We start from the raw sequence: 11,574 nt of genomic DNA, 5'->3' as shown, positions 1-11,574 counted from the left end.
GAAGGCTTACCTCTTGTTAATGCTCATATCCTTTTGTTCAAATTTAAAATGTTTCATTTTCTTGAGGCTAGATCCTCCGCGGAGACGTGACACAGGTGGCAATATGGGAGAGAGTGCTGGACGCGGCTGTGGTGCACCAGATGGCCAAGTGTGGGCCACAGGCAGAAGGGAGCATCTTCAGTTCTGACACCGCCCAGTTCGAGGTGTTTGGTGCCAAGGAGTATGAGGTGAAGACTTCCCAACTGTGCAGGTGAGGACTGTAGAGACAACATATAAGAACAACCATTTGGCTGGTGCCTGCAAGCAAGATTTTGATTCCCTGACGGATATTTAGTGGTGAAGACTTACCAACTGGAATGTTGTAGATTTGTAGAACATAAGGGCTTTTGTGACAACTGATGACCCCCATAAGGAGAAATCAACTTTGCAAACTATAGGAGTACCCTTTATTGATTAAATTTTCGAATGGTTTATTGATGACTTTTAGAAATACATGTATAGAAACATATATTCAAGTCATTTATTTAATTATTTTCCTTTCCGAGGAATCAAGAGGATTTAAAAGTTATAGGCACTGTACAGGTGTTTGAATTGACCAGTACTGTATGTGTAAATCATCTTAGTCTTAAAAGTTTATATACTTACAACAAGATTCTTCTCCATAGAGATGAGCCAAACTTCGTCATCCTACCGGAGGGCAGAAGATTTGAAACATCACGGTCATTGTGTGGGCTCCTGAATGGGTCCCTCGCCGTCCCCACTAGCAGTCAGCACAACCAGCTACTCACACACTACCTCCTCCCCTTTAGGGATATGTGTGTCCCAACTGCACCCTGGAAACTCTGGCTGGGGGTCATTGCACAACAGGGTGTATGGAAAAATATGGCCACAAAAAAAACAACATCATACACTAATTTTTCCAAGTTCACAAATTCTAGTGGTTTTGTTTTAAAATGTGCCAACCTCAGAGACGATGGCTTTTGGGAGGGGCAGTTTTGTGAAAGCACATTTAAGAGGTGTGCCGCTTGCAGCTTCAACCACAAGAGTGTTCTCCGTCTTCGAGGATTGTGTTTTGATACTGAGCTGGAGACGCAGTTTCGAGTTGAAGGTTCTGAGAAAAGTCGACCTTTTTTCCGCGGATATTATGGCCTCCTGATTACGTGGGATTTAGAGAGCAGGAGATGGCAAGTTGCAGACCCTGTTAAGAACGTGACGCTTATGTGGGCTACTGGGATCGGCAGCGATGATTATCCACTGGGTCGGAGGAAGTGGGAACTCCTTACAGATATTTGTGGAATAACAGCAGGCCAAGTTATACCAGTAAGCTTGTCAGAGTGTAGCGATGGATACTTCATGTGCTCCTCTGGGGAGTGTATTGCTTACCACAGTCGCTGTAACTTCCGTTATGACTGTCAAGATCAAAGTGACGAAGTAGATTGTTACATGGTTCAAGTTATAGGCGAGTTTCAAAGACAAATGCCGCCTACTGGTCTCCAAGGTACTGTTCTTCTGCTTACTCCAGAACTAACTCTTTCTCGCATCACTAGCGTCGACGATCTCAATATGGCTGTCACCTTAGAGTTTCAGCTCACTATCACTTGGGAAGATGACAGGCTAAAGTTTAAGCACCTGAGGAAGCTGAAGAATGGCACCATTCTAACTGACAATGATGCCAAGAAAGTATGGAGACCTGTATCCCAGCTGATGAACCTAGACAGTGGTCAGATGAATCTTCTGGGACAGAGTATCTTGGTCAGGACAGCCACTGATGTCATTCTGCCAGGCTTCAATGATGTTGATATGGGTAAGTATCTCTTCATGGATGTAATCTTCAAGTAGATAAATTAAATTGAAAGACAAGCTGGATACATGACAGTAAACAGTTCATCAAAAAATTAAGACTTACTGAAGGTTATAATCATTCCTGCAAAAAATTATCTCATTAATTGGATTTAAATAAGCTTGATTTGTCTCAACTAAAGTGAGTTCTTCCACAGACATGGTGTACCCAGGGTCAGCAAATAAACTGTCGATACTGCAACGTTACTCAGCAAGAGTCACCTGTGACTTCCAGCTGTACACTTATCCTTTCGACATCCATCTGTGCAATATAGGTCTTCAACTTCCTCCAGAGTACGATGGCTATGTTCGGTTCGCAGGGAATGGGGCAAAAATCTTCTACACAGGACCACAGATTCTTGCCATGTACAGTGTAAAAAATCACATCATTGCCTCTGCAGACGGCAATCAATTTATCATGAATTTTGAGCTTCATCGCCGGCAGGGTGTGATCCTGCTCACCACTTTTGTGCCATCAGGCCTGCTGCTGCTGGTGAGCTGGTCAACGCTCTTCGTCAAACTGGAAGCGCTCAATGTGCGGGCAGTCATGTCCCTCACAACACTGCTTGTCCTCTATACACTTTTTGCCAACATATCCAGATCTCTCCCTAACACAGCCTCCATCAAGCTCATAGATGTCTGGTTCTTTTTCATTATATTTGTCCTCTTTACCAATATTGTTGTTCATATTTTTGTTAGTAACGAAACTGTAGAGAAAAGAGAAACAAAGATATTTGTGCAAAATCAATCCCAGGAACATGTAAATAACTTACCCAAGAGTACTCAAACTAGGAAACTTATGTCTCTTAGGTACTATAGGGCCGTGATTCTTCCTCTAGTGGTTGTCTTGTTCAACATTATTTTTTGGTTGACTGTGTTTTTATGGTATTAAAGATGTCATTTTCGGAAATCTCACTACCAAAAATAAATCACAACTACATAATACTACAGTACTGTACTGTATATGATCCAACTGAAAGTTAATTCTCTCATAAATTATTATTGTTGATGGACTAATGTAATTACTAAACTAGTTACTGTATACTTAAAAACCTTACATGAAGCACAGTAATGTATTAGAATATCAACAACTATTCAGTGCAACAGGCCTACTTTCACATAATGATTGTACGTTAGCTCTTATTTCTGTGTACCGGTAAACATGTAAAGGGTAAGGAGACAGTTTTTACAAAAAATAATTTTACTACTTCAAAACTCACATAATTTGACAATTACTCTTCCTATCTTTTTATGCATTTTAAAATAACCCGCAGGGGAGCATGTAACTTACTGAAGAGCCGCAGTCTAAGGTGTTACATAATAAACCAGCAGATGAGCTGCGGTCAATTATTTTCCAGTTCACAATATTGGAGAATACCATACTAACAAAATACTGTGATCATCGTATAATATAAAGCTGATTCATACCAAAAAGATATAGTACCTTGAAATGTGAGGGTAGTCAAATTTCAATGCAGATGGCCATGAGAATGGAAAGAATAAATACAAAAAATAATAAACAGATTATAAAGGTGAGGTGGCTCTGTGAGGTGCCTCAATATAGGCTCTATGTCTATGACAGTTGTGTTTTAATACCCTTACAAAAACATATTCAATCTTCATGGTGGGATGATGTATAAACTTGTAAGAAATTGATCATCACATAAACATACTGGAAACACAGTTAAAAATGGATGTCAGGTCTCAAGTGTTTTATATATGGTAAGCTTCCATACACAGTTGACTACTTCAACTTCATAAAATCTGCTACCATGGATTTTATTTATAAAAATGTATTATACTCTGGCCTTGTCATAAAATAATGAGTGAATATATATAATACTACTCAAATACTAGGTACATTGAAGCTCACTTCCTGGGCTAAGAATCAACACATATCCTTTGGTTGTATTTCAATATGACACTTCCGGGGGTATGTGCCGTCGTTACTACCAACTCTAGAAAATGCAGTGTGTAAATAAATAACTAAAATGTGGAAGATTTCACAAAATATAAGTCAACCTTAACAACTGGTGATACTAAACAGCCTCAACCACAATCACCTGCAGCATTCACCAGTAAAAACTAGGGGGTAGTGACAGCTGTATCGTGTACATAATCCAGGTACTGTACTGTACTGTACTTCACACCACCAGACCCAAATCATCATTTTCAAAGATTAATGAACACTTGAGGAACCTTCACACAGGTACAATCCATATTCTTCCTCAAAGTTCAATATTGACTGAAGTCTCTGAAGTACAGACATAATCCAAACTGATAAAATATTGCAATATTCTACCATATTCATGTAAAGTTGTTATTAAAAAATAAATTAAATTAAATTAAATACTCACATAAGGACCATCTGTAACAACAATGTAATTCAAGATGAATATTTCACTAAAGATTACTTTTAAAATAAAATATTGAGAGTATGAACTACAAAAAACAGTTTCAATCCAAATCCATTAGTATGAAGTAAGTCGCTTGGCCCTGACTGCTACACTCAACAACAACTCAATACTGTACTCTAAGACCTGGCTCATCATGACCTCTTGCTCATACATCAACAATGCGAGCTCACCTCACTTCACCCTTTACAATCTACAAATCATGTAATTAATAGAAACAATGTGCCATCCAACTCAACAGTAATAAAACAAAAATCAGAAGCTCTGATTACTCAAAATTCCCATCAAAAAAGTTCTTGTACAATTGAGCTTCTAGTATGTTGCATGTCAAACTGAATATGGTTTATCAGAATAGAGTAATTTCTTGGAACTCTTTCGGGGCAAAACCCTTAATAGATATTTGTTTCATAATGGCAGTAAAGTTCCAAAATTACCAAATATTACACAATTATTTATAAATACTGACTGTAGGGCAACTGACCTATATTTACTATGAAATGATGAATGAACCCCACAACAAACACTATACATCTCTTATGTAAAAAAGTATCAAGAAACTTGGATAGGAGATTTACCAAACTGTGATCTGGATGACCAGACTGGTTTACTGAATAATCATGATTCTGGCTAACCAGTTCAAGGACAACTGAGGAATGGGATGTAAATCACTTGTTCTGTGTGAGTGTCTTGGAATGGTTAACTTTATATCAGAAGAGATAATTAACAACTGGACTGTAATTGCCTGTGCATTTCTGGCTGTCTTCCTTGACCTTAACTCCCTGTTTTGTTTTTAAATCAGATGCATGATGACTTTAAAAAAACATCAGTAAGTTAGTGTTACCCATTCGGCTGTAAAATTAGCAGTCTGACCCACACACCATAATGCCCTCATGTAGATCTGTTAAAATAAAACATATTATTTGACTGTAGATTTAAATCCCTGCTCAGATTCCTGTTTCTGGTAGTAAGTTATACAGTATTATCGGAGGTATGTTAGAAAAATAGTCCATAAACAGATGAAAAAAAAATAAATAACATTGATGTGGGAATGGAATCCATGTTCTTCAGAAATAGTAAAATCTGATTTAGTGTTACAAACATATTTCTGTCACTGTGGATTAACAACTGCTACTCTAGCCCTACACTGTACTGTATATTTGAAATTTCTTATTTTTTTTATTTGAGAAAAAATACCTGTGCAATCCTTTTTTTCACTTTTTGAACCATACAGCAAGACTCTGACCTTGAAGGAGACGGACCGCGAGAAAACTTCCCCTACCGTCCTGGATGACAGAGTAGACAAAGTACTGTACTGGGTCATCCAAAAAGAATGCCTAATTCTAAATGATTACTGGTATATATTAAAATCTGGACATTTTTTTTCCATGACCCTGTACATATTTCAACTTTTTTTTTTAACTCTTGCAGGCCCTGTCTCTATCTCCTACTATACTATAATACAGGATAGCCAGAACCAAGTGCTAACACAGACTCGTTTCATTCACTGTCATCCATTCATTCATGCACCTCTACTTTAAGAAGTTTTTAAGTCAAAACAGGGATGCTACAGAACTCATCTCCAGTATTGAATATAATAACTTAGTTCTGGCTTAAGATCAAGTTCAAAGTTTTAACACACACATGAGGCAAATAAGCTAGAACAACATACTGTATACAAATCATTAACATTAAAAAATGAGAGACAGAGAAAAAGCCTGATATTTTCTATTTCTGGTGAAACATGTAATTTCTTATACCCTACATGTACTGTATGTCCATCAACACAGCACCTAACACTACCCAACAATTCAAGAGATTAACAAAGTAACTTATCCTGGGAAGATGAAAAATTTCAAGCAAGACAATAAAATACAGATTTTGGTTGAAGAAAAGTTTCTCTTTGAAGGGACTTTCTCCAATGAAATATTACACTCTGATGTCTTGAATCTGGCTAGAGTTACAACACATATTTAGTGATCATATTACTCCCTTCTGCAATGTTAAGTTTCATGGACTATCCACCTCACATGCACCAACAAGGTACACTAGTACAGTACAGTAATAACAAATCAATTTCGGTATCGTTCGTCACAACAATATAAAGCATAAAATACACGAACAGGAGATAAATTATCAAGGAAAGTAATTTTTTACAGTTCTCATATTTCTCTGGTAATGACAACTCTTTTTAAAAAATGGTCACTGAACTTCTGTGCTGAATATGGAAACAAAATTTAGACAAGTACCTCTCATAAGAAGAAACATTATGTCCAATACTTTACATAATAACACTTAATTGTACAAGTAACCAGTTTCAAAACATAAACAAGAAGCTTGCACGGCCGAGCCTGACCACCAGTGTGGTAGTGCTAAGCCAAAAAGGATTAAACATTGCATTGTCAACCAATTACTTTCACTTATGTCCACTTTATCTAGACAAATTCTGTGTCAGTACAAGTGATGTACACAAAACCTTATCACACTTATCTTCAAACACATATAGCTTCTTGCCTACACACACTGCTGTTTTTCCAAGTAACTCATACACTAATTAAAAAAAAAAAAGAAAAAAAAAAGCTGGAATTAGCTTAGCACCAATAGATTCTATCACTACACACATCAAGATACAGTGGCACAAATTGGAAGTAGCAGTAATCCTTCCTTTACAGTACTCTCATTAAGACGAGGACTTTCTGTTGAAACAAATTGATCAATAAACAATAGTAATAAAACAAATCAATAAAAAATGCCAAAAGGAATATGATTGTAAGGCGTCTCACCCAAAGACTTCCTCAGACACACAAGATTCATCAAAATGAGAGAAACTCAGTAAGATATAAAGGGCACTGTCATAAAGAGTAGCAGCATCCATTCCACACTGATTCTGAGGTCTTCCATATAACTACCTTGGGATGGGAGAAAGAACACCAATCTACATCAAGATATTTCAGTTGAAAATATCACCCAAAAGTGCAACAAGAAGCGATATCTATAAACAACAATAAACAAGTAATGGTAATAAATAAAAATGAAGTAATACAGCTGTACACCGAAAGCCTTCACATATCCCTTACATGACCGCCTGGGCACACCGTCACTCCACATTCACCTCAACTATGGTACTGTACAAATCTCAGTGTAATCAACTACTGTACTGCCTGTTCACCTCCACAAGGAGACCAACTACTTTACTGAGGTGAAACTGGTCTGTATAAATATAGCCATGACTGACTAAGACAGATTACAGCAGGAGCTCCTTTAAGAGAACTGAAATTACCACACAAAGAATGAATGGACAATTGAGAGAATTAAAAAAAAATGCAGAGGCAAACAGTGCTACCCTGTCCATTATCAATTATAAACAATATCGCAAATAACACCCAACTTGTCTCATGCAACCTGTACAAAATATGGTGAACAATACGTACTTACATAATGTTAAAAAAGGTAGAGGGAATACTTTTTTAAGAATATTAATGGCTATAACTGTAAATTAACAAAAACAAAACACCTATCAGCTCACTTAAAATGACAAGCTTTGTACCCAAAGTAGTTACAGCAATTCTAAAATCACAGAGCAGACTAGTTTTTATCAAGAAGACTTTTGCTGGCCATTACAACAAAATACAAAGAAGGGTCAACACAGTATATGTGAATTTCTACCATTAAATCATTTTAGTGTACATCTCAAAGCCTGAATATTTTCACGCACACCTGTTATTGACAGTTTAATGTGCACACCCGACTGATCCCCGTGTACAGTACAATTCAGCGTATGACAACTACATGTACATCCCATTGCCTCTAAGTTTCAGCAATTACCCCAGTTGTTAAGGATTGCCAGACATACCAAAGAGGTTAAAGGTTCTCATGAATACCCCAGTAATTGGAAGGTTCCTATGTGGACCCCTGGTGTTGGGGCTTCCCGAGTACATCCCAGTTAGTTGAAGATTTATTTGTGTTTCTATTGACTTTCATAATATTCATTAAAACTGAATAGCTGATTGCCAGTATTCAAACACGAGGTACTGAGAAAACTAGAAAAATAAGTCCTACTGAAACAACTCTATGACTGCAAATCATTATGAACTTGGTAAGTGTTGAGACAGTCTACTTAATGCACATTCTACACCCACAGAGACACTAAACAATTCAGTCTCCATACACCTTGATATATCAAATGCCACATTAACCAGAAAACTGGTTTCACACACCATCACATTAAGTTTTTATGTGCATTTTTAAATTTTATAGATTGATAAGCCAAAGAACTAGATACACATTAAATAATGTAAATAACATAAATACTGCAAATATAATTTACCGCGCCGTCAAGATTCTGGTGTTAACCAACAGGTGGATAACAGTGTGCAGTATACATGCATCCAAAAGTTGAGCCATACAAATACTAGGAGGTTAGGACCATGCCACTACTGTACTGTACATACTCAGGTAACTCAATGTTGAAATATTTACAACATATACAGAACACTATCATCCTTATCATCATTCTAACACCAAATCATAACACTTAATAGCCCAATGCCACCTTCACCTGAGCAGTAGTAGTCCTGATTATAGTGGATTCTTTTATTTATTCAACTACTGTACAGTAAATATTATTTTCACTGTATTCTTTGTGGTGAAAATTATTTCTCATAAGGTGAAATTTGATACAGTATTGATAAAGAGGATAGTCCAGTTATTACCTGACCTAACAGCAACAGTACAGTGCAACCAAATCATAAATCAACCCAACTTTGATAATTCTTTTTTAATTTCTGTTGAGGACATGAAGTGATATATTGAACAGTTGTTGGCATAAGTCCCTCAACACTTTTGACAATACAGTATTTAACATCTAGTTGAGAGAGAAATAAGTAAAGAAGACTGGAATTTTCATCTTAATTTACTCAGATTTTTCTTTATATTTCAGTTCTGTACTGTATTTCTAAACCATGTTAGTCCGGTATAATCTATAAATAAAAAATGCATTCCTCAGCTATAATCCACTCACATATATGACCCACAAGCAGATGCCAGACTCTACCAAGTGTTGAGGTATTTCAGCAACAACTGTACATGAACCTCTAAATGTTGTTCTGATCCAGCCACTAAGCTCTACCCACTTTTGAGCAAATTTCACCATTCAATTTTTTTATAACTGACACAAATTCGACCTATAAGTACTGTACTACTGTATACACATATATTTATCTGATGTAATATTATGTATGGAATTTACTCAGGAAAACTGGCTATGGTTTCCATGGCTCCAGTTCGAGCTCCAGCATGATTATTTACCGGGTACTAGTGGTGTGATGGACTTCATCACATGGGTCACACTGGGTGTGCATAATATGGGTTTACCCTGAAAACATAACAATCACCTCTCAAGAGTATATTAAGTCCTGTCTCTCGGGGATTTAGATTTATCCACTGTGGGCTGAAGAAGTGCTAAAGAAGCTTTGTCCCTACTTGCTGCATCAGTGTAAGCTCAGATGTTGATTAATTTACCAAAGAGGGATTTAATTTTTAGGAACAATCAACAAAAACTTATTTAAATTCAGAAACAAAATGTGTGATTAATAATGACATACTTAAGTAATTAGAAACAACAATACTCCAAGTTTCTCACTGTCAACACAAAGGGGAAAATGAGGATAAGTATTTTGTGAATGTGTCACTTCATATACAGTATACTAAGAGTGTAAAGAAAGCTTAATTACAAAAGTTCTCTACTGGTAAGAAAATATATTGGAAAAATAAGTCAGTTCAGTACTAGTATAGGAACTGGACGAAATATTAATAATATAAATTTTGTTTCTGGTATAAAAATGTACTGCACAGATTTGTTATTGTGTTGCCACAGTGATATTCCTCATGAAGCTGATAGCCTATAGGAAGCCAACTTCCACAAGCAGCTTCCAGAGATCACTCACAAAGGTTATATGTTGAAGGGTTGTCTGTGTTGTGATAAGGATGGGCAGGAAGCTATTAGATGGTTTCTGGTGTGTTTATTAATGTTTCTTGAGGTCCATAACACAATGACGAATATAAAGAAATTAGTCGTTGAATTATATTTCCAGCAAAGAGGAGGCACAGCTGTTGAAAAAAGTGACTTACAAACTGAACTCAAAAACATGCAATGGGCCAAGGAAAGAATTTATGACTTCCAGGAGCAACACCAAACTTTCTAAAAACACTTCTCTGATAGCTGAGCTCATTAGCCATATAGTCACTCAATACATGTTGGTAAAAGCAAGTAAAAACCTTAAAATTCCAAGAAAGAAATAATGAAGTTTGAAGGAAAGACTCCACCATCTTATTCACGACACAGCTTCCAACAATAACGATTACTTGGAGCTGAACTTACAGGGTAGTGAGAGGAGGAAGCTGATTATGTTAAAGGCATTTCATGTGAGGTATAGTTCAGGGAATCAAAGTCTTATGGAAAAATACGCACACACAAGTAACACGAGCAGTGAATAACAAATTACCAGATCTTATAAAGCTAAAAAAATGTATAGACAGGAATGTGGAAAAAGAACCATTGTGAGAGAGAGAGAGAGCCACTGGAAAAGGTACATCCCACCCCCCCTACCCACCCACCAAAAATGACATTAACTTCTAAATCTGTTTTGACTGGCAACAAACCCAACAATTCTAACCAAAATTAAAATGAGACCAAATATGTTTCAGGAAAATTATAGAATGGAAAACAAATTTGTGATGTGTGGACTGACGGACGGACAAACGGGCGGATGTAGGGACGGACAGCATCACTGCCATGTCCCCCTAATCTTTTGGTCGAGGGATACAAAGCCAATTCAAAGATCAAGCTGTTCGTAATTTAGAAGAAAAAAATAAAAATAAATAAATAAAAATAAAAGTGGCTGCTGTCATAGATCATGAGAACACTATGTAATACTGACAAACACCAATGAACAACTTAAAAGTATGGAGGACATTTAAAAAAATATATTCTCTGGAAAATTAGTTAGGGAATGAACACCTGCTTTAAGTCTTTCTCTTTCTTTCACCGAGAAAAGGAGGACTGTTATACCTGTTGATGATGATGATCCACACACATCAAGAAGTAAGAAACTGTTCAAGAAAAATAAAATCCCACATATTTCAACTCAATACTTGAACTATACTTGGATGTGTTCTGGAGTAACACCTACAAATCCAGTTCTTTTATCTGGCTGTATAACTCTACTAGGTACTCTGTCAAATTGGCTATGCTGGTTTTCACATCAATTGATCACAGAGCTCTAGAATCAAACATTACATCTTGATCTGCTAGGTGATCATCAAG

General features: G+C 36.7%; 1 protein-coding gene across 1 annotated transcript; it reads left to right on the top strand.

Annotated features, from left to right (window-relative positions):
- Window positions 1-76: 76 nt before the first annotated feature.
- LOC121855630 lies at window positions 77-3,418 on the top strand. The gene is made up of 3 exons (XM_042350694.1): window positions 77-250; window positions 666-1,804; window positions 1,998-3,418. The coding sequence occupies exons 1-3, from the start codon at window positions 141-143 to the stop codon at window positions 2,729-2,731; spliced, it is 1,983 nt and encodes a 660-aa protein (XP_042206628.1). The 5' UTR covers window positions 77-140; the 3' UTR covers window positions 2,732-3,418.
- The last annotated feature ends 8,156 nt before the right edge of the window (window positions 3,419-11,574 follow it).

This window comes from Homarus americanus, unplaced genomic scaffold, assembly GCF_018991925.1.
Source record: "Homarus americanus isolate GMGI-L3 unplaced genomic scaffold, GMGI_Hamer_2.0 scaffold48090, whole genome shotgun sequence".
Lineage (NCBI taxonomy): Eukaryota > Metazoa > Arthropoda > Malacostraca > Decapoda > Nephropidae > Homarus > Homarus americanus.
Note: the sequence above shows the minus strand (reverse complement) of the source record. Positions and strands in the feature narration are given on the sequence as shown.

What these genes read in the sequence shown, in the direction of transcription:
- LOC121855630 (XM_042350694.1), top strand. Translation starts at nt 141, where the DNA reads ATGGCCAAGTGTGGGCCACAGGCAGAAGGGAGCATCTTCAGTTCTGAC. An exon ending in AAGACTTCCCAACTGTGCAG is followed by an intron (nt 251 to 665) that starts GTGAGGACTGTA and finishes TCTTCTCCATAG; the next exon opens with AGATGAGCCAAACTTCGTCA. An exon ending in CTTCAATGATGTTGATATGG is followed by an intron (nt 1,805 to 1,997) that starts GTAAGTATCTCT and finishes GTTCTTCCACAG; the next exon opens with ACATGGTGTACCCAGGGTCA.